The 24,672-nt window shown below is 45.3% G+C and overlaps 1 protein-coding gene across 24 annotated transcripts in view; it reads right to left on the reverse strand.

Annotated features, from left to right (window-relative positions):
- MAPK8IP3 (mitogen-activated protein kinase 8 interacting protein 3) overlaps nucleotides 1-24,672 on the reverse strand; it is an 83,179-nt gene that overhangs the window by 38,785 nt on the left and 19,722 nt on the right. For 9 of the 24 annotated variants that reach the window (XM_068420378.1, XM_068420365.1, XM_068420356.1 and 6 more), the window contains exons 2-7: nucleotides 19,139-19,259; nucleotides 18,289-18,359; nucleotides 17,176-17,267; nucleotides 13,394-13,417; nucleotides 8,921-9,065; nucleotides 3,437-3,683 (exon numbers count right to left, since the gene is read on the reverse strand). In XM_068420378.1, coding sequence (XP_068276479.1) covers nucleotides 3,437-3,683; nucleotides 8,921-9,065; nucleotides 13,394-13,417; nucleotides 17,176-17,267; nucleotides 18,289-18,359; nucleotides 19,139-19,259 — 700 coding nt within the window. The other 15 variants (XM_068420377.1, XM_068420371.1, XM_068420376.1 and 12 more) reach the window with 7 other exon arrangements.

Below are 24,672 nucleotides of genomic sequence, written 5' to 3' on the forward strand. Positions count from 1 at the left end.
CAGTACATATAATCTATAGGATCAGGACTTCCACAGGATGGTGTTCCTCAAAGGGACTTTTTCAGCTTTCAGTATTGAGGTTTCAAAACTTCATGGTGTCATGTTCAAAGTCTTAAAATAGGAAAAGAAAGTGGCTGATCATCTAGGGTCAAAATGCACCAGTGCTGGGAAGGTGCCCTCACAATTCCAGAGCAGGAAGACCATAAGCATCCCTGCCCCTCCACCATACCAGAATGACATCAAGGTCAGTGGCCTGAATCCTCATTAAAATGTGATAACCAGAAATGCTTCATCCATTAAAATAAATTCCAAATAAACTTTTTATCTGTCAGTAAAAACTCTTCAATCGCCATGCAGCTTTAGCTGAGATCAAAGACAACACGGCGATATCCTGTATCGCTTCACAGAGATTACTGTAGTTATGAATTGGCACTATTTAGTTTTAACAGAAATAATTTTTCAAGACAAATTCTCAAGTCTACAACTAGTTTAGATACCCATTACAGTGAAATTTCACTTAAAAACTGATCCATGAAATCTACTCTGGTTTCTGTATAATCTACAGCCTGAAACCAGTATTTAAAGAATAAGGAATTTCCTCCTCTTGTCAAGTCACATTTATTGGATACCAAACGGTTCAAAAGCTCAGACTTGCACCTATTCTAAACAAGCAATATCAACCCACTGCCTGTTCACACAGGAAATTCTGGAAGGATTAAAGACCTAATTTGTAAACTACATTAGTCCCTCAACGGTATTAGGTGTGAAATTTTTGACCTTTCCAAACAGCCTCAGCAGCCAAATACACAAAGCACATGAAAACTTGGGCGTTGATCTTATTCTTTGAGCCTGGCGCTGTGCACCAGCTGGCAACAAACGCCACGTTTGAAGGCAAAGCGTGATGTGTATCTGCTGCCAAAGCAGGCATCCACACACCGGTGGTTCTCAAGCTCACAGAAACAGAGGCTTCCTTTTCTTTATTTTTTCAAGCTGGGAAGTTGTTCTGCAAATACCTTTGAGTACCTCTTCTTTTGAGTAGTTCAGCTCGAAGGTATGTGCATCACTGACAGACATTTTAATTACAGATGCATAAAATAATTAAAATTCAAGTATCTGTGTTTCTCCTCAGCCTGGAGATCTGATTCTGCATTACGTGTGAGAAATAGCTGAAAGGTTGAATATGCAGGGCACAGAGGAAAGATACAACTATCTGCCTTGAGCAGATTCCACAATATGATCCTTCCACCAAGAAAAAAGAAGCTTTCATGTGCACAATCATAGAATCACAGACTGGTTTGGGCTGGAAGGGACCTTAAAGATCATCCAGTTCCAACCCCCTGCCACGGGCAGGGACACCTTCCACCACACCAGGTTGCTCCAAGCCCCATCCAGCCTGGCCTTGAACACTGCCAGGGAGGGGGCAGCCACAGCTGCTCTGGGCAACCTGGGACAGGGTCTCACCACCCTCACAGCAAAGAATTTCTTCCTCAGATCTCATCTCAATCTCCCCTCTTTCAGTTTAAAAACGTTCCCCCCTCGTCCTATCACTCCATACCCTTGTAAAAAGTCCCTCTCCACCTTTCCTGTAGCCCCTTCAGGTACTGGAAGGTGCTAGAAGGTCTCCCTGGAGCCTTCTCTTCTCCAGGCTGAACAAGCCCAACTCTCTCAGCCTGTCTCCAGAGCAGAGGGGCTCCAGCCCTCTGAGCATCTTCGTGGCCTCCTCCGGACTCGCTCCAACAGCTCCATGTCCTTCTTCTGTTGGTGCCCCAGAGCTGGACGCAGCACTGCAGGGGGGGTCTCACGAGAGCGGAGCAGAGGGGCAGAATCCCCTCCCTCGCCCTGCTGGCCACGCTGCTGGGGATGCAGCCCAGGACACGGGTGGCTTTCTGGGCTGCCAGCGCACGTTGCCGGCTCATGGTGAGTTTCTCGTCACCCATCACCCCAAGTCCTTCTCCTCAGGGCTGCTCTCAATCCATTCTCTGCCCAGCCTGGATTTGTTCTTGGATGACTTCAGAGTTACATACATATAGAAGAGAGCAGACTTTGACCCAAGAAAGCTATTGATGGTAAACAAGCTTGTAAAACAGCAACCATAAAAATAAGGGTAAGTATTTATAGGGCATTTGAACTACTGACATCCATGCTCCATTTCTCCGCTACCAGTGCTTACATGACTTGCCTTGGCTGGGCTCACCGAACAGGTCACAGTTTAACAGGTAGCTGTGCAGAAGCCATACGCTTTCACAGAGAACTACACCAGCTTCTGGCAGGTCGACATCTGTGACCCTGAGACCCCCTCAGTGGTTAATATAAATACAGAATGGGACTCAGCCACGACAATTCTCATTCAAATGCTACAACAAAAGATGTTACATGTTGTTTAATAGTCGTAATTTGTTAGGAAGCAGCTTGTGAATGTTAGCAGAGGGATTTCCTCTGTACTACTTAGAAAAAAAGATGATCCTCTGGTTCCGATGCTACCCTCGCAGACCCACGCTCGTCCCTGTGCTCCTGCACAGACTTTCTTTATGATCTTCAGCTCGTTTTACAGTCCTTTTGTTACACATTCATGACCTGTAGAACAGAGCACTTCTCATTTCTGAAGGCTACTGCATGTCTCAATACAATACAGGCTGGGAGCTGCTCAGACACTACATTGGCACAGCTGTACTAAAAAGCACAAGAAAGGGGCTTTTATCCTGTTATTACACCATTTTCTTTATTTAAGCCTGGTGCTGAAAGACTGAGGCGTTGGCTTTCCTGAGATGAAATCATGAATTCAAATTACTAAAGGACTCTGGGAAGTGGAGAGAAAACAACTGCAACTTCCAAAGGTTTGGGGGGTTTCTTACTTGAGAAACAGGCTAAAAGCAAACAGCTTATTTAGCTGAGAGAAACAGCTGGATATCATTGCTATTTTTAAACACATCAAAGTGCGGGATAAACACACTGAAGGGAAAATAATTATTTAACCTGACTGACAAATTTGGCATATGAACAACTGGTTATAAAATACTTATGAATAAATCTAGAGAGAAAACTAAATGGAAGCTTTTAACTATTATATCGACGAGGTCCAGAAGCAGCTTTCCAAAAGCTCAGTTAGACTAAGATGGGACTTGAGTGTTCATGAAGGAGGTTCTATGACAGGGATGAAAGCAACTGCAGGGCACTGAACTCAATAACCTATTCCTATCGTGTACGTTCGTGAAACTATTCATATTTCTGACATTTTAAAAATTTGCTACCCAGAAAACTGCTAACAGCCAATTAGCCCTGTCTCGCTCACGTGTCTTTCTAAGTAAGGCTACCTCAGATCCTACACTTATGAAGCTGATGACCCTCCGTCTTCCAGCCTCTTCCTGTAGCACAGGGACACAACCACTGGGAAGTCAATCACTTTAATGACCAAGTAGCCAAGCTCCGGCTTCCATACCTATGCTGACGTTCCTCATCTCCTGCGTGACCTGGACTTCCATGTTCCGGCTGTTCCGCTTTTCTCGTGCTCTCTTATTGCTCTTGCTCGTGCCATTGTACTCGCCGATGGGTTGGATGCTCTCATTCAAGGGTGTGACGGCAGCAGAGGGCACAGACGACGTGGGAGTGTTGGACTTGGTTCCAGTGGTGCTCGGTGTGGCAGCTGCTGAGGACTGCCCCGATTCGGACATTTCATCTTGGGGGCACTATGGCAATTACAGGGTGGGGGAAGAACAGAAAGCGAAAAGCACAGCTATACATTTCAATTAATCTCCCGTTTGTTGGCGTATGGCTGCCTTAAAGCATTATGGAGAATGAGTCTTGCTCACTGTACCACTACACGTCCAGCGCTTGCTGGTGACACTAGGCACTGCAACCACAACGAAGCAGCGAGTTCTCGTGCTGAACTCAGCAAGCAAATCCCACCTGAGAAAGGACTGATATCCTTCCTCCTTTACTACTAAACATTGTTCTTCACAAGTCACATCAGTATGTGATCTCTTCATCATGCATCTCAGGAAAGGTGCCCTTATCGTAAGTGAAAAGCACCTGCAGCTCACACAGACTATAGTGGCAGCTGAAGGGCTTTGGCACTTGCAGTAAGCCAGGCCAGCACTTCCCAAGACTGGAAGGCAACATGGATATTGCTTGGGAAGGATGAGAAGTGGCCTCTTAAGAGGTCTTGGATGATGTCACTGCTGTAAGCCATCAACACAACCTGGATGAGAGAACAGCAAAGTGGTTTTGACACTAAACTGCAAAGCAGATACCAAGCTGGGATGGTCTGACTTTGCTAGCGCAGGAGACCTATGTCCCCGTACCACCTTATGCAGAAGCTAGCCAGGCATGGGTCCAGCTTGACAACACAGCAGAAACAGGTGTGGGCTCCCCACGTCCAAACGACAGGATGACAAGACCCAAGAATTCAAAAATCAGAAGCTGACAAATTAACATAAGAGATGGATTCCCAGTGTGAAACACGCACAAATGGCTCTCGGTTTTACAGACGTTACAGCCCCATTTCTTGTAACACCATCTCTGGAAAAACATGGAAGGCTTTCAAGGCTCTGTCAGGATTTCATTCTGTGACCCTTGTTTGTCAATTAAAACAGCACTGCTTCACAGTCAGCCAATTAACGTCTTGACCAATGCTGTGATCACTCCCAGACCCAAATGAGACCTCCCCCTTCTTCACGGCAGCCCACTCTACCGCCTGCAGGGAGATGACAAAATTAATGCTGAGAGTTATATGTGATAATGAGTTGCAATTGGGTGCAGTGACATTCAGCATCTGCACATCCAAACCCAGCTTTAATCGTTACTACTTGCCTCTCCCCTCCTGAGCAAGTCCTAGAAAGATCCTGATTCTGCTCAGAGGCTGCTCTGAGCCTCCCAACCTTGGAGCTGTGACGCTGTTTCACTTCACTAATTTGGAGGTCTCTTCTCTTGTTCTAATAACAACTTTGTAACACAACAAAAAAATTCAAAATGGGATGAAAGAGAAGACTGAAAAAAAATGGTGACTTAACCCTTTGCAGCCTTTTTTTTTTAATCTGGAATCTTGTTAAGATCTTCCTTTAATTAGACTGGCCTCTATATGCTTATCTTAAAATACCCTGCTGTACACTGCACTGTGGAAGTCAAAGGTTTTACATTGCATCTGTGCATTCATATTGGAAATTAAGATTTTTCTAAAGCTGTGTTACCATTAAATACGATCCACATTTTGTATATCGTTTCTGCACTGTCAGTCCAAACAGCACCCACGTTCCCACATGGACATTCAAACCATCTCCCTGCGCATTTCTGATTTTAACATCAAGACTGACACGGGGACTTTTTCCTTAGGCTGCTACAAGTGAAAACCACACTTCCCACCTCTACTTCACAGTCCTGTTTAAGGAGCTACTTTCCTAATATTTAAAGAAAAAAATCAAACCAGGTTTTTGAGAACAGATACGAACCAGTGAGCCCTGTCCTACTTCAACTGCAGTTTGCCTGCTGTGCTTTCTAATGCACAAAGGGACAAAGATTATCAAGTGTAAAGTGCAACCATAAAACTTTTTTCCCCAAACAAAACTTCTGTTCCATGAAAGGACGCAGAGATGTTCCTGTACCCCCTGTACATCTATAAGCATAACCAAAGTCCAGGAGCATCTTCTCACTGTAAAAGAGACACACAGGTGGGTCCACGTGTCATTCCTTGTTCTTAGGAACTAGACGTCATTCAGAAACCCTGTATCATCGGTGTCTGTAGGGTGATACTTGTATCAGAGATATCCTGTAACATCTTGTTTACTGACATAATCTGCCTCTCACTCAGCACACACCAGTGAGTAATTACCCTGGGCTTTCACTTACTCTTCGGTTATACATCCAAGTTTTATATTTACCTAGAAAACGTACTTATCAACCTACCAGCCTGCACTGGAGAAACTCCTCCCAAATGTAAATACTACCAAGATGCTCGTCTTCACAGTCCAGAAGCTCTATTAATCTTTGCTGGTATCTTCCTTCTACTGTCCTGAGCGCTTCGTTAATGCCAAGTACTCCACTAAGTGTACAGCTCTCCTCTGCAGCATAGGAGCATTCTCCATAACCCATAGCTCACCCAAAGAATACTCTCCACAACCACCACTTACCTACAGCCATACCTGTCAACCTCCTAAACATCAAATGTGTAGTAGTGACCTCCAAAATGCATTGCAAAGGCCCAACATTCATAGCAGTCATATGTCACCATGAGAAGCCACAATTGTATGGTTATAACACTGAAAGCATAGTACATAAAAACAAAAATGTTAAGGACTTTCATCTCCAAAACATGGTATAAAATAAATGTACAACTGAATGTAAAAACAAAATAAGATAATGACAGCAACTGAAACAGAAAATAGTAATAAGAAGTATACAAGGACACTTAAAATGTAACTATAGTATGGCCCCATGACGAAGGAAAACTAGTCAGAAAGTCAGGATATACATACTGGGAAGGTGAGTCATGGGTGTGCAGTTGATGTCAGTGAAATATCAGAGCTGCTGAAGAAGAGGCGAGGGGTGCATGAGCAGTGCTGCTGAGATTTCAGTCATGCAAAATATGTAATAGCATTCCAGTGAGAGTGTACAAGAAGCTTGCAGGAGGAAAAATCTCCATTCCAAATTGCAAATCTTGTAAGCCAGTCAATCACATCCTTTAATTATTCATAGGTTTGCTCCATGCTCGTAAGAAATCCTCCGTAACACGCTACCCCATCCATGTCTTCCACAGCCCAAGCGCTCTAACTCCACCCTACCAGTTAGCCTCCTCAAACCCAGCATCCCACTTCTGAGCTTCCCTAATGAGCACCAACACAAACCCCAGCACTACTCATCAGATACATTTGGAGTAGCACGCTACTACTTCTGCACAAAGCTTTCTTATAACAAGAAATGGATTTTTTTGCCTGACACCACCTCCAACAAATGACTAAGAGATCCAGTCCATAACCCTCCATTATCTGGACACCAACACTTCCCACTTATCTGGGTTCCTGTTGCAATCTCATCAGTGAGATCCACTCAACTTCTTCCAGAAGTTCTGCAATGGTACCACTTAAAGAATTACACCTTAGCAAGTCTGTGGAAGATGGATCTACCCTCAGTGTCCTCCCAGCTCTTCTCTAAATGTTAACCCCTGCTGCACACACGTGGTTGTTAGAGAGCTCGAGGGCATGTTCAGACCATAGTTCACAGCACGGCCTGGAGACCCCAAGCAATAAAGTGGTCCCAGAACCAGAAGTGGGTTTGTCTCTGTGCATTTTGGTTGCTGTCTGTGTCCTTGCAGCAGCGTTGTGTTGGCACAGCACTAGTCTGAAGAAACAGGTTCATGCTCTACCTTCATTTCCACCATCCTTAATGACGTTATTGCACTGTGGCATTGCTATTCCCTAACTCCAGGCAAAGCTCGCCAGAAATGACTGCAGGACCCAACTGGCATTCTGCAAGTTTCTACGTTTCCCAGACTTCTGTGCCTCTAACACTACAGCAAGGGTTGGGTTCCAAGAACAGTCTCCACCCTATCCAAACATCTTGCTTTTGGACTTCCGACTTCCACAACGGCAGAGGGCTGACGAAGTGCTAAGCTTTGTGCTGCGCTAGGCCTGGCTACTTTATAAAGGTAGTGTTAAAAAAAGGGAAGCTGCTGCTTTGTTTTCTATGTAAATTTTGAATTTGTCTAAATTTGTTGTGCTATGCATCAAGGAGGCCACTCCTGCAGAGTCCCTCAGGCCAAAGTGCCATTAATGTGATCTGGAGACATGCAGAAGCTGGGTTTTTTCTTTCCTTGTTTTTTTCTCTCCTCTTTGCCTTTACTGCCTCCACGTATTTTACAGGATTAGTGATTCACAACTTCTCAAAAGGAGACCAGTCCTTTTATGTGACATATAAAACACCTGATGTTCTACAAATTCCATGCAGAGAGAAAGTAAACTTTATCAGGCACTTTTAAAGCAGACCAGAAGCTCTGTGAGATACTGGGGGACATACTGTAAGCCGTGCTGGGTAGATGCACCACTGGCTTTCAGACCTGTCACCAGGCGTTTGTGGAACATCATTCAAAGAGAGGAATTTGGTGGGATCCTGAGCACAAAGACTTTGAGCAGTCTACAGGTACAGCTCATGGGAAATGTGGGTCACCATGTGTAGCCTAAATTGTAAACTACTGCAGTGAGCTATCAGCTAAGAGTACAATGTCTGGGTCTTTGGGCTCAGACCAGTCTCCGAATGGCAGAGCAGAGCACCACAAGCAACAGGCAGATCCATGCGGCTGCTCCAGTGCAGTTGCAGTGCTGTGAGTTCTTTGGCAAGCCCCAGTGCAGAAGGCAGCGCATTGAAGGTGACAAGCAAGTCTAGAGCAATGACGAGATATATGAGGAACTGAAAACCTTTAAGCACAGTGCAAGACTTGGGCATCCAGAGAGGATTAGGAGCCCTTTTACTGAAGATAGGAAGATAGGAAGGCCAGAAAAAGGACAAACACTGGAGAGCAAGTGCAACCCAATGCCTGGTCCCAGCTGAGGTGCAAAAGCACTGCTCTTATCAAGGGGGAGAGAGGGGACAGGCTCCACCTATTTCCTCTCCCAAATAAGTTATAAAAAAGTGAAGGATTTATCTTCCTCTAACTGCCTCCCCACACATTCCTCTGAACTTGGGGCCAGCGAAGTAAAGGAGATTATCACTGAGACAAGAAGCATGAGGAGCTGTGTCAAATCCCTCCCGCACCATATGCCAGATCTGCAAACGAATATCCTCCCACCTACAGCACAGCTACCAAGGGAGGAGACACACAGCAGGGAGAGGCTGCAAAGGGTTATGGACACAGAGTGGTCTCCATCTTAATGAAAATGTGGGATGCTATTGACAGTGGGAGTGTGGGAAACCCTTGCTCCGTGATGGTCTATAAAACCTTGTAGCTGGAGTTGGACTGCAGCTGGCCGAGGTCACTCAGGTGCCAGTGGTCCAGTGTTGGGACGATCTTGGCCCCTATCTGCCCACGTACCATGCCATCCGCGAGTGGGAAGACATTCAGAGAGTTAGGACGTTCCTTCCTGCTAAACAGAGAAACAGAGAGAGAGGGGAAACCAATCCGTTAGCCATTTACAAGGTTCTCCTAGAAAAGAAACAGCACACTAGCTTATGTGAAATATTAGTCGCTAGACATTGAATCCCTCCTTCCCCTCACGTAGCAGCTCTATGAACTCCCAACTCCCACACTTCCATTGTGGTGTCTACTCAGACCCATGGTGTCTACTGTTAGAGCCATACCTCTTCTTGGGGAGACCCTAAGAGGAAGGGTGTCAAGTGACCACAACAGGCACGACTGACTTCTCCATCAGTACAAAACATTTGGGGGGAATGCGAAAGTGCAGGGAACCATCAGCCAATTTACGTCTGTGGATCTTCTGAGAAACAAAGGTACTGTGGGAAAACAAGCCACAGCAAACCACTCTCACAGCAAAAAAAAAAGCTCCCATAGATCCTAGAGATGTCATCTGTGGGTCAGGAAAGAGGCTTTTAAGAGTCATCTACATGGCATGTCTGTACATTCCACCCCACACTGGTGAGCTCCAACAGCAGAAATCAGAGGTTTTTGGATCACTTCCAATACTAAGCAAGAAAAATAATACTTGTGCTCTCTGACCCCCTCTCCATAGCCATACTACAATGCACTCACAATTCAGAATTTAAACAAAGGTATAAATGAATGCATCATTCATATTGTCACACGTCTGTAATTACGTTTTCTTCATCCTCTTCTTTCTGGCAACTGCAGGTGACGAGCTAGCTGCGGGTTTGATTCTGAATATAAAAGCTGGCTCAGGTTTTGAGGCCAAGTTCCAGTGGGAGAAAATCTAGAGCAAGCAGCAGAGGTGGAAAAGGCTGCAGTAGCATGCAGCAACTGGTTTCATGCCAGAGAAGCAGGCCTGCAGGGCCAGACCACCCACCCATTTAGGGGATATCCTCTGCTAGCTGGACGCCAGTGGCCCTGTAGAGATGAACTAAGCTGATCCTCCATGTGCCATGCGCCCACAAAGAGGTTCAATGATGGTACTTCACCTACTCCTGTATGGGGCTTCTGCTAATTGGTGCAGGGAGTGATGAAATCTGCCCTTCTGTACCAGCATTAATAACAGTAGAGCTTCACGTGCCTGTCTTTAATGATCATCAGCACTGGTCTGACGACCAGGTGTCCTGGTTTTGCGGGGATAAAATGATAGAATGAATTTTCTGTTACGTTTAGTTTCAGTGTGTGGCCAGCTGTGGTGTGGTGATCAAGGCCACTGGCAGTGAAATCCAGGGCAGCTGCCCCAGGCTGGCCCACAGGTGTATTCTATATCGTAAACTTCAGGTTCACTGTAGATGGGAAAGCTTGCTGGGGATGGGGGGGGCTTCCCCTTCCCCTTCCCCTTCCCCTTCCCCTTCCCCTTCCCCTTCCCCTTCCCCATTCCCATTACTATCCCTGGAGGGACTTGCCACCACTCCATGGGCTAAGTATAATTTTCTGTCTTTTGTATTAGTGTGGCTATTGGTTTTCTTATTTTATTAAATCGGTTTGAATTTCAGCCCAGGAGTCTCCCTCCTTTTCCCAATTCCCCTTCTCAGTCAGGGAGGGGAGATCCACCCCAGCCGAAATGACTGCAGCACGACCTAAGGCCCCCCGGGGCATACGCAAACACACTAACGCAGGAGATGGTGCACGAACCGGCTCATCTATGAAGGAAGGAGATGGAATGTCTAGCAGAGGAGACAGTGTCTGTGGAGATACCCAAAATGCCCAACCTTCTCAGCACTGCCCAGCCAACACAGCGTGCCACACTGCTGTGTCAGTGTCACTCATGCTGAGGAATAATCGCTTGCTGTGGCCTATCTTGGATAGGCAGAAGGGGCAGAAAGGTGTTTCCAGTGTGGCCCAGTAAGCAGATCTGGGATGACCTTTTCCTAAGAATCTGCATTAAAATCCTCTCCTGAAGATCCTAAAGATTCATCCATGGAAGTTTCACAAACCAACCCTCTTACAAAGGCAGCAGGTAACTGGATTTTAGAGGAGCACAGATCATTGACACAACCTGATTAACTTGACTTTCTTCTATAGAGAAGATGCAATCATCTTTCAACATATTCAAAACCAGATTCATATACAGAATCACAGAATCACAGAATTGTTTTGGTTGGAAAGGACCTTTAAGATCATTGAGTCCAACCGTTAACCCAGCGCTGCCAAGCCCACCACTAACCCATGTCCCTCAGCACCACATCTACACAGCTTTTAAATCCCTCCAGGATGGGGACTCCACCACTGCCCTGGGCAGCCTGTTACAGTGCTTGACAACCCTTTTGGGGAAGAAATATATGATATATATGATATGATATGATATATGATAGGGATTATCAGTTTCCTTGTAGCCTTTTCACTCAAAAGGCATCTTGGTGGTTCTTATTTTTAAATATCAATAATCACTGAACGTTTATAGAAAACTTTCCACTGCTGTTCACCTACATACTGATTTATGACCCCTCTATCCTGCCATTTACACCTGCTCCTAACAGGTCATGACACCAAAGGACATTTACCTCTGTCTGTCTTGCTGCATTGACCCCTCTTTGTCCTGCTGCTACCATCCCAAGACCCTGAAAATTTCTAACAGCTGTGTTTTAAGTGTCCAAGTAACATACTAGGGAACTTTCTTCCCCTAATATGAAATCTTCACCCCTGGCTCTGTACTGATGTAAAAGCCACAAAAAGTACAGTCAGTTATGTATAAGGGATTATGAAGAGAATCAAAACTAGAAATTAGAACTTTATGCCACGAAGACAGAAAATTCCTAGTTTAACAGTTAAAGAAATAACTCAAGGGTCCCAAAGAGCCTACGTCAGAAGAATCACTCTTTTCAGGGAGGGGGGAAAAAAATTAGGCCATTTTTTGAGCTGCTTTAACCATTAGATTTGTATCTTTCTTCTTCTTCAGGTTAGAATGACGGTCTTAAGGGAGTTACGCTTCACAGGTGTACGTAGCTGGAGAAAACTTCGTATAACTGCAAAGCATTCCTTGCAAAACAAGTGGTGCAGTCAGAACATCTAACAACATGCTACGACATAAATGCTTTTGTGACTATGCTGGGATGGCCTGACGTAACTCACTGGCAGCACTGAGAAATATGAGCCATCCCAAACGTATGCTGAGAGAGACACTAAACTGTATTTCCTCTTTAGATAATCTCTATGATCGGATTTCTTTTGGAAGCCCATAGCTTATTTTTACGTTCATATACAAACACAGGCACATTTCACATGCAAAGAGATACAGCCCCCCATTAAATGTTCAGTGAACATATGACCTTCACAGTCCCCACTAAACAGAGAACAGAGGTACACAGTCTCCGTAGCATCAGAAGCTGTAGGATCTTCAGGAAAGGATTTTAACATAGATTGTTAGGAGATTTCCTTGCTGAGTTTCTTCAGAAACACCTTCCAGCCTCCTGTGACAGCCCCCTCTTCTGAACCTCCCAGGGATGGGGAAAGAGCAAACACTACAGCAGAGCTAACTTCAGCTTTGCAGTCTTGGGGTTGACCACCAGTCTTCAAAAAACTTCAGAGTATCCTCAGGGCTGGTCTAAATCTTGAGTGCTGGAGTAACCTTCATACACCCAATTTTTTCCAGTACAGGGTGACTCAACACTTGGTTAGTTCCACCTTGTGTTACAAGGTAAACAGCAAACTCCTCAACAAAGGTTTGCAGTAGCCAAAACCTGGGATCGGGATGCTCTACAAGTCACATCCTAAAGCTTATAAAACATAACAAAACTATGATTGCAGTCTACAACTACCTGAAGGGAGGTTGTAGCGCAGTGGGAGTCGGCCTCTTCTCCCAGGCAACCAGCAATAGGACAAGAGGACACAGCCTCAAGCTTCGCCAGGGGAGGGTCAGGTTGGACATTAGGAAGCATTTCTTCTCAGCAAGGGTCATTAGCCATTGGAAGGGACTGCCCAGGGAGGTGGTGGAGTCACCATCTCTGGAGGGGTTTAAGAAAAGCCTGGACATGGCACTTAGTGCCCTGGTCTAGTTGACATGGTGGTGTCAGGGCAATGGTTGGACTTGATGATCCCAGAGGGCTCTTCCAACCTCAGTGATTCTGTGATTCTGTGGGACTGAACTTCTGTGTCTTTTGTGTTTAAGTACCCAAACTTCTTCCTGATGTGTTATCGCAGCAGCTTGGTGGATCCTCTGCCTCACTCAAATGAGCAAGCCCAACCCAGGTGCCAGGAGACAGAGAGGGCAAACACGCCAGTCCGGTACATTCCCAGCATCACACCATGGCCACTCAACAGCAACCTCCAAAACCAGGATAAACAAAGTTAAGATGCAGCAATAGAATTTACCTTTTCCTCCACGACTGGCGATGACTGCAGGGACAAACACAACAGCCAAAACAGAGCAGCAATTGCACAAAGAAGCGAGACAAAAAAAACAACCATTAGAGAGCCAAGGTCATGCAAACGTGCAGCCCTAGGACAGACACAGGGTACGCGTGCACTGAACCCACACCACGTGGAAGTGCACATGTACCCGTCACCCCACTCGGATGGCAGCAGGTATACACACCCCCCAACAGCTCTTGCACAAACTTCTCCCAAGGGAGAGGCAACCATACCTGGTGTACTTACAGTCTTACGCAAATATACCCCCCTGTGCAGTCTAACACACCCAAGCACATCGCAGATGAAATCAATGCACTCCGATTTGTGCGACAGGCCATGAGAAATTACGCCCGTGTCCCCCCCCCAGCGCACATCAGTGCACCCAGATACCCCCCACCCGGCTGTGCAGCGACACAAGGACACACATCTGTCCCCAGTGCTTGGGCACAAGCGTGTACAAACACAGAGCTACACACACACGCACGCACACGGACAGCACAAAGCTTGGAATGAAGGAAAAAGTCCCATTTCCCACTGGTGGGGCCTACAAACTCAAATCACAGCCCCATCGGGCTTTCACAGACACCCAGGGTTTCTTTTTTTTTCTCTTCAAGGAGACTAGCAATATGCCACACTTAAAAGGGTAAAAGACTCATTTCTCTAATACAAAGAGGCAATTCTTAATGAAAATTCTGCCCTTCATCCCAGAGAACGGCAGTCTTGCAGATATACCCAGTAACACTTTTCACTGTGCATCTCTTTTGCAGAATGATAACATAAAGCCACAATTAATACTATTTTATTTGAAAGTTAGGGAAGGAAAATCTCATTAAAATAAATTTCTACCATGTTTAAATTGCTACCAACCCAAACTTGGCAGATGCATATATGAAAAGAGAGAGGCCCTAAGTGTGCTTTTGCCTACGGTACTTTTATATTTCACTGTGTAAGTACTTCCACAGGTATATTCTTATTTACAGGAGGATAAGTGGGAAGGGAAACAAGCCTGACACACTTATCCCATTTCAGCTGTACACTAGCATCAGACCACGTTCTGGGAGCTCACTGTGGACTTCGAGACTGCGAGGAGGAGAGGAGAAGGAAGAAAAATAGTCTGATACGGGAGATTTTATGAACAGAGGAACACCTACAAACTACTGGCTCTTTTTACACCATGTCTTCTCTTGCTTTCTACACCACTCATCCCTGTCTCTTTTGCCTAAGAAGGCTGTCATCTACCTTTTGATTTTTTTCCCCCAATAGATTTTTATATTTTAGACAACCCAATTTTAGCCAGACCCCAAACACTGTATTCTGTAATGATTTTTGTTCTCCTAAACCACTCTCTGTTGTGAGACTGATTTACTGCTTTGCAGAAAATAAAGCACAGAGATAACTCACTACCCACTCAACAACTACAACAGCCTTTAGTTACTCCTCTCCAGAAGAAATACTCTAAGATATTCTTTCCCAAAAGGCCTATTTGACTGTCAGAAGAGGAAGGGTAAATAGTCCCTGTCCATTCACATGTAACTGTGTCTTTCTTTCCTTTATGTAAGGCTTTGGGAGCTTAGAAATGAGAGTATAAAAATCTTATCAACTCATTCAGAATAAATAAAGGATCTTTCTTTGAGACACCAGTACCTTCCAGCTGCACGTTACTCTCATAGCCAAGGCTACAGAAGTATCTTTAATTATTATGGGAGGCAATGAAATAGCAAACAGACAGTATTGAAAAAAATTCTCCACTGAGAGGGTGGTCAAGCACTGGCACATGCTCCCCAGGGAAGTGGTCACGCCTCCAGGCCTCTCGGTGTTCAAGAAATGTTTGGACAATGCTCTTAGATATATGGTTTAACCTTTAGGTTGCCCTGTGTGGGGTCGTGAGTTGGACTCAACGATCCTCGTGGGTCCTTTCCAGCTCAGGATATTGGTGACTCCAAGGCTGCGGGGCATCTGGCAGGAGTCCCAGGCTAGTTACCAAAGTTTCTGAAGATTCATGTCGTTTACTACTCCCTTTCCATCCTTCACGTCTCTTTCATTGACAAGGCGGGGTTGGGTCTCTCTTTCTTTCCCTTTTTCTTTCTTACAATACACAGTCAAATCTTTGGCAATTTGAACTCAGCCTTTTCCAGAGCGGCCCAATGCAGTAACAGGGAGCCACAGCACACAGAGGGTATTTACATGTCCTATGCCAAGACCTGAAATTTTCTTTCTATTACATTACGCCAAAACCAACTGACATTCTGGTATTTAAGTGTCACAGACCTAAAAACAAGTTACTAAAATGTCCTCACTTATTCTTCCTTTATTCTTAATATATTTATTTATTCTTAATTTCAAATAATTTTGCTCTTTCTTCATCTCCAAATTTTGCTCAATGCTCTTCTTTTGCATTTCATCATCCCTCCCAGATGATACTTCAAAAACCTTCATGGCTTTCCCTTCTGCTGTTCTCCCAGTATTTTCATCTCTGTGGCTCTGTCCATGCTGCCATCACCGCTCCTTTTCTTAGCCTAACGCTTCCCAAAGATGTCGATTTTGAGTGAAGTTCAGTGATATTCACAGATATTAACCAAGATCAGTCAGACATATTTTGTAAGAGATGAGAAAGGACGCACTCGCTCTACTTTTCAAACCAACAGCTCCCACGGCTCGTGGTCAGCATGTGTGCAAAACCTTTTAACATTCCTCAAGGCCAGAAGAAATTAAGAAGTTAAAAAAAGACAGGCAAGGACAACAAAAAGATTTAATCTCCTGCAGCATATTACCTTGTCAGTATTGTTCCCCTGGAAAACACTGGTTTAGTTTAAAACTTCCTGGGTTAGACAGCGTCAGTATAGCGTTAATCATCTCATTAGCATGTGATGATTAACACAAATGGTGATCTGCCACGCATAAAAATTGCCACAGAAACCATCTTTTTTTATGGCTGAGCGACTCAATAGATTATGCTTGATCTAAGTAGGTTATGTGCTATGTGATCTGGTACTTCTCTAACTAGTATTTATGGAATATCACTTCTACTTCTCACCCCACGGGCAACATCACTGGTATATAGTCTCATCAGAGAGAAAGCATTTGGCTCCCTCGCATACCAGCTAAAGCCAGATGTACCTGTACTGAAATCCATGTAACTGCAACTTCTGTGCTTTAAATTTGTTCTAAGACTACAAAAGACTAGTTCTTCCGCATACTGAACTTCTTTCCTATTACTGCCTTCTTTAAACAAAGGCTGGTGGTGCTCTGAAAACTGGGGGGGTGGGGAAGGAGGAAAATCAATTTCTGGGGCATAAGTAGGTCTGTTGGGTGACTGACTTACCGCCAGCTTCCCTTGAAGGAACAGGGAAAAAAAAAACCCTATAATGGCTAACGCTGTTAATTGCCACAGGTTTTGCCAGCTCTGACACATGCAAAGACACACACACACACACAAATACTTCATTTGATACCTTGTGCCATTTTATACATAAACCTTTTATACGCTGAGAATACAAACATTTTTCCAGAGGCCCCCCATGAACAGCAGCGTGACAAAGCTTAAGCTTTGTAAGAGACATGTAAAGCTCCTCCTCATCAAGCCTTCGAAAATGTACCCACAACTCACCCACAACCCATGACAAAAAAGCTTCATCCATGCCCACAGGGAAAGATCCTGCTTCTGGTTTCTCTCTCTCAAATACACGCACTCAGTTCACTAAGTTCCCAGATAGCACAGTTACATGGAGAGGTTATGGCCCTACCTTCTCCCAGGTAGGCTGCCCTCAGTTTGATTATTTCCCCCAACCTGCTGCATCTTGGATCGCTCAATGTGCTCCACATAGGTCTGGATCATCTGTGAGGAGAGAAAAATCCATGAGCCAAACAGAGGAAAAGACTCCATTTCTGCTTTTGTTTGATCTTCTCCAGCATCCATTTCCAATTCCCTTTCTGTTTTTGCATCTCCTTGTCTTTGCTCTTGTCTTCTAAGCTGATGATGTAAGTGAATGGAGTAATGTGACAGAAAATCATGTTGGAAACTCCTTCAGCTTAATCTCATAACAGAAGAGCCATGAAAGAGCATATCCAAAAACCATAAAATCATAGAATGGTTTGGGTTGGAAGGGACCTTAATGATCATCTCGTTCCAACCCCCCTGCCACGGGCAGGGACACCTTCCACCACACCAGGTTGCTCCAAGCCCCATCCAACCTGGCCTTGAACACTGCCAGGGAGGGGGCAGCCACAGCTGCTCTGGCCAACCTGGGCCAGGGTCTCACCACCCTCACAGCAAAGAATTTCTTCCTAAGATCTAATCCAGATCTCCCCTCTTTCAGTTTAAAACTGTTAGCCCTTGTCCTACCACTACATGCCCTTGTAAAACATCTCCTGGAGGCTCGTTGGCAGTGGGAGATGAGGTAGTGGGGCACTGTTCACAGAATCACAGAACAGCTGAGGTTGAAATGAACCTCCTGGGGTCCATCGGGTACAACGTCCCTGCTCAAATAGGGCCACCTAGTGTAGGTTGCCCAGGACCATGTCCAGGTGGCTTTTGAGTATCTCCAAGGATGGAGACTTCACCACATCTCTGGGCAACCTGTGCCGGTGCTCAATATTCTCACAGCAACAAAGTTTTTACTCATGTTCAGAGGGAGCCTTCTGTGATCCAGTTTGTGCCAGCTGCCTCTGGTCTTGTCACTAGACATCACTGAGAAGAGCCTGGCTCCATCCCCTCTACACTCTCCATTCAGATATTTCTGATGTTCCCAAAGTTCAGAAGCTCTAGTCATCGCTAGTATTGTAAAGCTGAATTCTTTGACATGACTTTACATATAGGCTGAGTTTATTTATTTAGAAATAATGAGATGACATCCTACCTCTGTGTGACGCTGATGTAGAGCATTATACTCTTTCTTCATTTCCGACTCACGTTCCTCCAGACGTGAAACTACCAAGAGAAGATTCCAACCATCAGCCAACACACGTCAGGCTCTAAAAAGAAACTAGAAGTCTCAAAGCATATTTTGTCAGAAATTAATTCACACTTACTGAACACAACCAACAGAGAGACAATACTGCAGATTGTGGGATCTGGTCTTTATTACAAACTCACTTCATGGGTACCTGCGTGTTCCCAAAATGAGCAGACCAGATAGTGCAATAACACCATAGAAGGAGACTTCTTCAGCAGTAGCCTGGTGCCCATAAGTGTCCTAGTTACACAACAATTTAAATTATCCTCTGGGATGGGCACCTCTGGCTATTTGAGGAGCAGGAGTCCAGGACAAAACACCAACGAATTTTGAGGGGAACCTCAGCCAACAAAACACAGCTGCACATGTTAAGGAAGTATTAAAAAAAAATAAACAAACAAGCAAATAAATGTGATGATAGTTTATATGAGAAAAAAAAATGAGAGGTTCTGTTCAGGGACAAGGAGAAACTGGAAACCAGGTTCTGAAGCTTTATCAGTGGCCCAAATATTGTATCTGGAGAGACTGAGCATGCATGAGAGAAGCAATGAAGCCTCTACCAAATGAGTGTGGATACATCCCATCCTTTAGAAGGCTCAGAATTTTATACCAAAGTAAGGGATAACCAGACATTCCAGGCTTTGCAGAAATTACATTAAAACAAACAAAAAGTATGAAAAATATTTTCAAAGTAGCATTATAAGTGTGTGGAAGGCAAAGTGCACAACCACATCTGCTGTACAACTTTGCTTACTCTGATCTGCGTAGTTTTTGGCCTTCAGCTCCAGCTGTCGAGTCTGAAATTCAAGGTGTTCCACTTGGATTTGTAGTTCTTTCTTCTCCTGCTCCAGTGCATCTTCAAACTCTATAAACTTCTGAATCGGGAAGAAGCAGAGAAGGAGGCACGCATGAGGAATAAATGTAAAATGTGTTTGCCCTATAGGACTTCTCCTCTCCTCACAAAAAAAAGAAAAATTGAGAGAATATAAATTACAAAATAGGAAATAAGAATTAAGTACTGTAATTAGTACAATAGCATTTAATCAAGCTGAAGAGACTATTTTATATGAGAAAGTATTAGCTATCTTTAATGTATAATTAATATAAACTACAGTCCAACATAAGTTATGTAAACCAGCACAACTCTTACAATCTTCAGCAACGTTGCTCGTCCTCGTGCCAGGCTGAATTATGATTCCTGTTAATTTGATGTCAGAGAAGACAAATCCTATTTCTATGGTCACATGTTTACAAATATGTATGTCACAAACCTCCAGACCAATTTTTCTATTTGTGCCATTTTAGAAAGCTTCACCGATGATTCACGTGGTGGGTAAGTCTTACAGAAACGTGCAAGTCTTTTGGAAAACTTATCCACGACTCCGGGCAGCTGAGAGCAACCTCTGCACCCAGAGACAGTGACCTGCCCCAGCAGCAAACTCCAGAAGGGCTCTGCGGTACGTGGGCGCCACGGGAAGGAGGAGGGAGGCAGGCAGAGGAGGAGATTCTCGCGGCAGAATGTAACAAATTTATACCTAGCAAGAAAACCTTGGCTGGCTGCTCATGGCAAAGAAGGGAGGGAAGGGATTATTGCTGCTAACCCCCATTAGCAACAGCAAAGCGGCCGCTGTGCACACAGCGGTGTGGACTCCTGCCCAGAGCGTTGGGTTGAAAGAGAGATTTTTTACAGATATACTCGTTTTACGATGAAAACACAGCAGAAAAACACCCAACTTCAGGTTACTATTTCTGTGAAATGTCACTTCTGACCTGGGAGCTTCAGTCGTTCTCTGCACCAGATACCAACATGCCCAGCAAAGTGAAACATGTGAAACATCCAATTTAGCTCCACTGCAGTGCATTGATATCACACATTACTCTTGATTAAGAGCCGTAGTCATAGTTGCTTTCGTGAAATATTTAAACTAAACAGGGTTCCTGGAAAGTGAAGAGCATCTTCAAATCTCCGAGTATACTTAAGCACGCCTGGTTCTTGTGCTAGACGTGGTCACGAGCGTGTGTCTGCACAAAACAACGCGCACTCCTACACAAGAATGACCCATAATCCATGCTTCTGGACTCGGAAACTGAGCTGGTTCTGGTAACATCCCTGACACAAACTTGGGGAAAAATCCATAATGCTCAGGGAACATTTGGTCTGTTAACCACACACACCCTCTCCGCAGCAAACCAAGCCTAAAGCGCAGTCCCACCATGCTTACAATGGCGTAGGATGCTAAAGCCATCTCACTAGCTTCAGAACAAGTCCTATCGTGGCCTTAGCAACCCAAAAATTTGAGTTTCATTACATTAGTCCTAAACAGCAACATCCAAGAAGCCAGAACAACACAGTTGTCTGCACCAACCAGTCCAGTAATTAAAAAACAAACCCACCAGCTGAGCGGCAAGAGCACGACTGGGGCCAAGAGCAGCTCTGGATTCAGAGCTACAGAGAAAGAGAGAGAGAGCAGGAAATAAAGCTGAGACGGCTTTAATCTACCTTTATTATAGAACAAGAGGCGCCTGCAGGAGGTAACTCGGAGGGCTACGGGGAGCTCACAAGGGTGCTCTGCTCCTGGCCCTGCCTCTCCTCCTCTCCGTCTGGTCGCAAAATGCTCCTTAGGTCGAGCCCCAACAGCTTCACCAGCACATGCACATCGGCTGGCTGCAATCTCCTCTTTCTAAAAGGATGAATCCTGGGGAAGAAAAGCCTTCTCTCACCCTCCTCTGTCCTCCGCACAGGGAAAAGCATTGCTCTCTGCAAATAATGCCGCCCAAGAGGGCATGGCAATTTTAATTTGAAGCCTCACTGTACTCTACAAGAGACAGGCTCTGGTGAAAATCATTTTTGGAGAAGATTCCAAGGGAAACGAATGCATTCAAATGCACAGCAAGATTAATTTGTTGAATTCTGCACATGAAACAGCACACACAGGATTTGACTGCATGCTCAGGATAAGCCACGTGCACTTCTCCTGTTGCTTTTACTGGAATAATTAGCAGTGACACTGGAGCCATCACGACGTTCATGAACTGGATCTTCCCTCTGCAGACGACCGAAAGGCCACATCATTTATTACTCCAGCAGACCTTTAAAACTGTTCGGTAAATTCATCTGGACTATGAGTCAGTTTTCATTCCTACATACCTGTATTTATAGAAACAATCCAAAGCATTTCAGCCACGTCTGACTTTCCTGCACTCGCTGTTTTGCAGCGCCTTTAATCTTTAACTGGGCTTTTAACTTTCTTTCCCTTCCTACCCAAACTTATTGCCATAAGGGTTTTTTTTTCCCCCTCTTAGGTTTGTTTTCCAGCAGTATTTTCTAGAAATACCAGAAATGCCAATACCTTTCTTCCACAATAAAGGAGTTATCTCAGAGGCTAAACATTTACTTTTTAATTAAATTTTAAGACCGTACAGGGGTTTAGATTTTTAAGTAAGCATTTTTTCTCTGAGACGTCAATTAAACATTGAAATCCCTTAGTCACTCACAAATATCCAGCAATCTGGTTTATCGGTTTCGAGACATTTATAAAGCAATCTGCTTAGTTAATTTTCAGATTTATTCTTGAAACATTTTCCAGAATAACAATATAATTTCAGAATGAGTAAAAAAGAAAAAAACATCCTAACCCTCAGCTACACTGAGCCCCAGACCTAGAGAAGCAGCAGTTTCTCTTGCTCCATTTGGAGGACTGACCGAAGCTACACCACCAAAAAAGCTATTTTCCTGGTATAACCCCCATCTCCTCGCAGGGTTTTGCTGGAACCACTCTGTGCTAAAGCTCTACTGATGAACCCTTTTAATTACAGCCAAGGGCTAAATCCCATCACATCGCATTGCCTCAGCTTTCACCACCCTCTCGGCTCAGGGTGCCCTCCTGCTCCTCGTTCTCTGTCCATGAGCAGGCAGGAATGAGGTTTTTAGGAGCAACAAAAACGAATGGACTTTAAGGAAAACATTCACAGATTTCTCAACAGTAAATTAGAAAGCAAAAGAAGGTACAAGCCCAATTTTATTCCCACTATGCAGATCATCTTTAATAGGATCCCTGGATTTGCTACTGCTGTTTTGGTTTAATTCAGAGGAAACTGATTGAAAGATTAAGTCTTCTACAAATATGGCTCAGTCTTCTTCAGTCCCATCTATTTTGCAACCTCAAAGTAATCAAAGAAACAGAAAACCAGAAATCAATTACCCATTTGGAGAAGAGACATGGAGACAAGAGTATTAAAAATTAATATTACCCCAAGTATTGTCAGGGAAGAACAGCATTTCAGCTGAACGTGCTGCAGTATATCCTGTGCTGTCTGCTGAAGAGATCAAACAACGACACTGGTGTGCAGGGACCCAAGGGCTCTTCACTCTGCCTCTCTCTGAAGCACCTTGTAGCTGCTCCTGCATCAGAAGCCATCTCACCTGAGGTCCTCCCTGGGCATCAGAAGGGCTGAAGGGCCGAGAGGAGGAAAAGTCCCAGATGCAGAGAGGAGTGAACGGCCACGGCAGCGGGATGAGGAGGAGGGTTCACTGCCGGTGCCATCCCTGAGGAGAGCGCGCTCCTGACTGGGAGACGGCTTAGCACGTGCTGTCACTGCCGCTCACCCCCACGGCACGAGTGAGCTCTCATCTGGGTATTCAGGCAGGCTTATCTTTTTTTTTACAATAAGCCAGCAGTAGACATTTCATATAGCATCCAGGGAAGAGCCTTACTAGCCCCTAAAAGCAGCAGAGATTAAAATGACCTTGCTCAGGAATACGAGCACATCCACCAGCACACCTCAGCGGTGCCCGGAGTTTGGGGGAAACAGGCACTTCAGGCACATTTGTACCAACAGCCTCCAGGGACAGAGACAGCAGAGGCAGCACGTCAGCTACAGCGCGATATCGAGTGCACCCTCAGTAAGTTCGCAGATGACACTAAGTTGGGCAGGAATGTTGATCTGCGGGAGGGCAGGAGGCTCTGCAGAGGGCTCTGGACAGGCTGGAGTGATGGACCGAGGCCACTGTGTGAGGGTCAGCAAGGGCAAGTGTCGGGTCCTGCACTTGGGGCACAACCACCCCATGCACTGCTACAGGCTGGGGGAAGAGTGGCTGGAAAGTGCCTGGTGGAAAAGGTGTTGGTCGATGGCCGGCTGGATATGAGCCAGCAGGGTGCCCAGGTGGCCAAGAAGGCCACTAGCATCCTGGCTTGTACCAGCACTACTGTGGCCAGCAGGACTAGGGCAGGGATCGTCCCCCTGTACTCAGCACTGGTGAGGCCGCACCTCAAATCCTGGGTTCAGTTTTGGGCCCCTCACTACAAGAAAGACCTTGAGGTGCTGGAGCGAGTTCAGAGAAGGGCAACGGAGCTGGTGAAGGGTCTAGAGCACAAGTGCGATGAGGAGCGGCTGAGGGACCTGGGGGTGTTTAGTCTGGAGAAAAGGAGGCTGAGGGGAGACCTTCTCGCTCTCTACAACTGCCTGAAAGGAGGGTGTAGTGAGGTGGGGGTCGGTCGCTTCTCCCAGGTAACAAGTGATAGGATGAGAGGAAACGGCCTCAAGTTGCACCAGGGGAGGTTTAAATTGGAGATCAGGGACAATTTCTTCACCAAAAGGGTTGTCAAGCACTGGCACAGGCTGCCCAGGGCAGTGGTGGAGTCCCCATCCCTGGAGGGATTTAAAAGCCGTGTAGATGTGGTGCTGAGGGCCATGGGTTAGTGGTGGCCTTGGCAGTGCTGGGTTAACGGTTGGGCTCAATGATCTCCAAGGTCCTTTCCAACCAAACCGATTCTGTGATTCTATGATGCTGTGCCATGGCCCTCAAGCTGTGGCTCATGGACCATGGCATACGGCTGCGTACAGCCCAGCCAAGCAGCGCTGCCCGGGCTGGCTACGGTCTCTCTCCTGCCCTAACTCAACCTGCCAGGCACATCTCCTAGCACACAGCAAATCCCCCTGCCCCTACCACATGGTGCTCTGCACCAACGCTTTGCCTTCCCATGTTGCCAGAAACTCATACCAGGGCAGGAGAAAGAGAGAACACAAACTGAATTAAATACTTAAATTTTTTTCTTTTTTTTTTACTAACCAGACTCACAGAGGCGGTTATGCTTTAAAACCAAGCATCATATGAAGCTCCGTGTCTCTGTGGGTGCTAACTAACACCAGCAAGGCTTCAGAAGGGGTAAGAATATTCACATGAATCAAATTCATACTTCTGGCCTCAGAAATAGTACAAATTCCAATGACTCACTTAAAGCAGATACTGCAGATATTACTCTTGCTTCATTATAAACTTAAAAATTT

The sequence above is a fragment of the Nyctibius grandis genome, chromosome 30 (assembly GCF_013368605.1).
Source record: "Nyctibius grandis isolate bNycGra1 chromosome 30, bNycGra1.pri, whole genome shotgun sequence".
Classification (NCBI taxonomy): domain Eukaryota; kingdom Metazoa; phylum Chordata; class Aves; order Nyctibiiformes; family Nyctibiidae; genus Nyctibius; species Nyctibius grandis.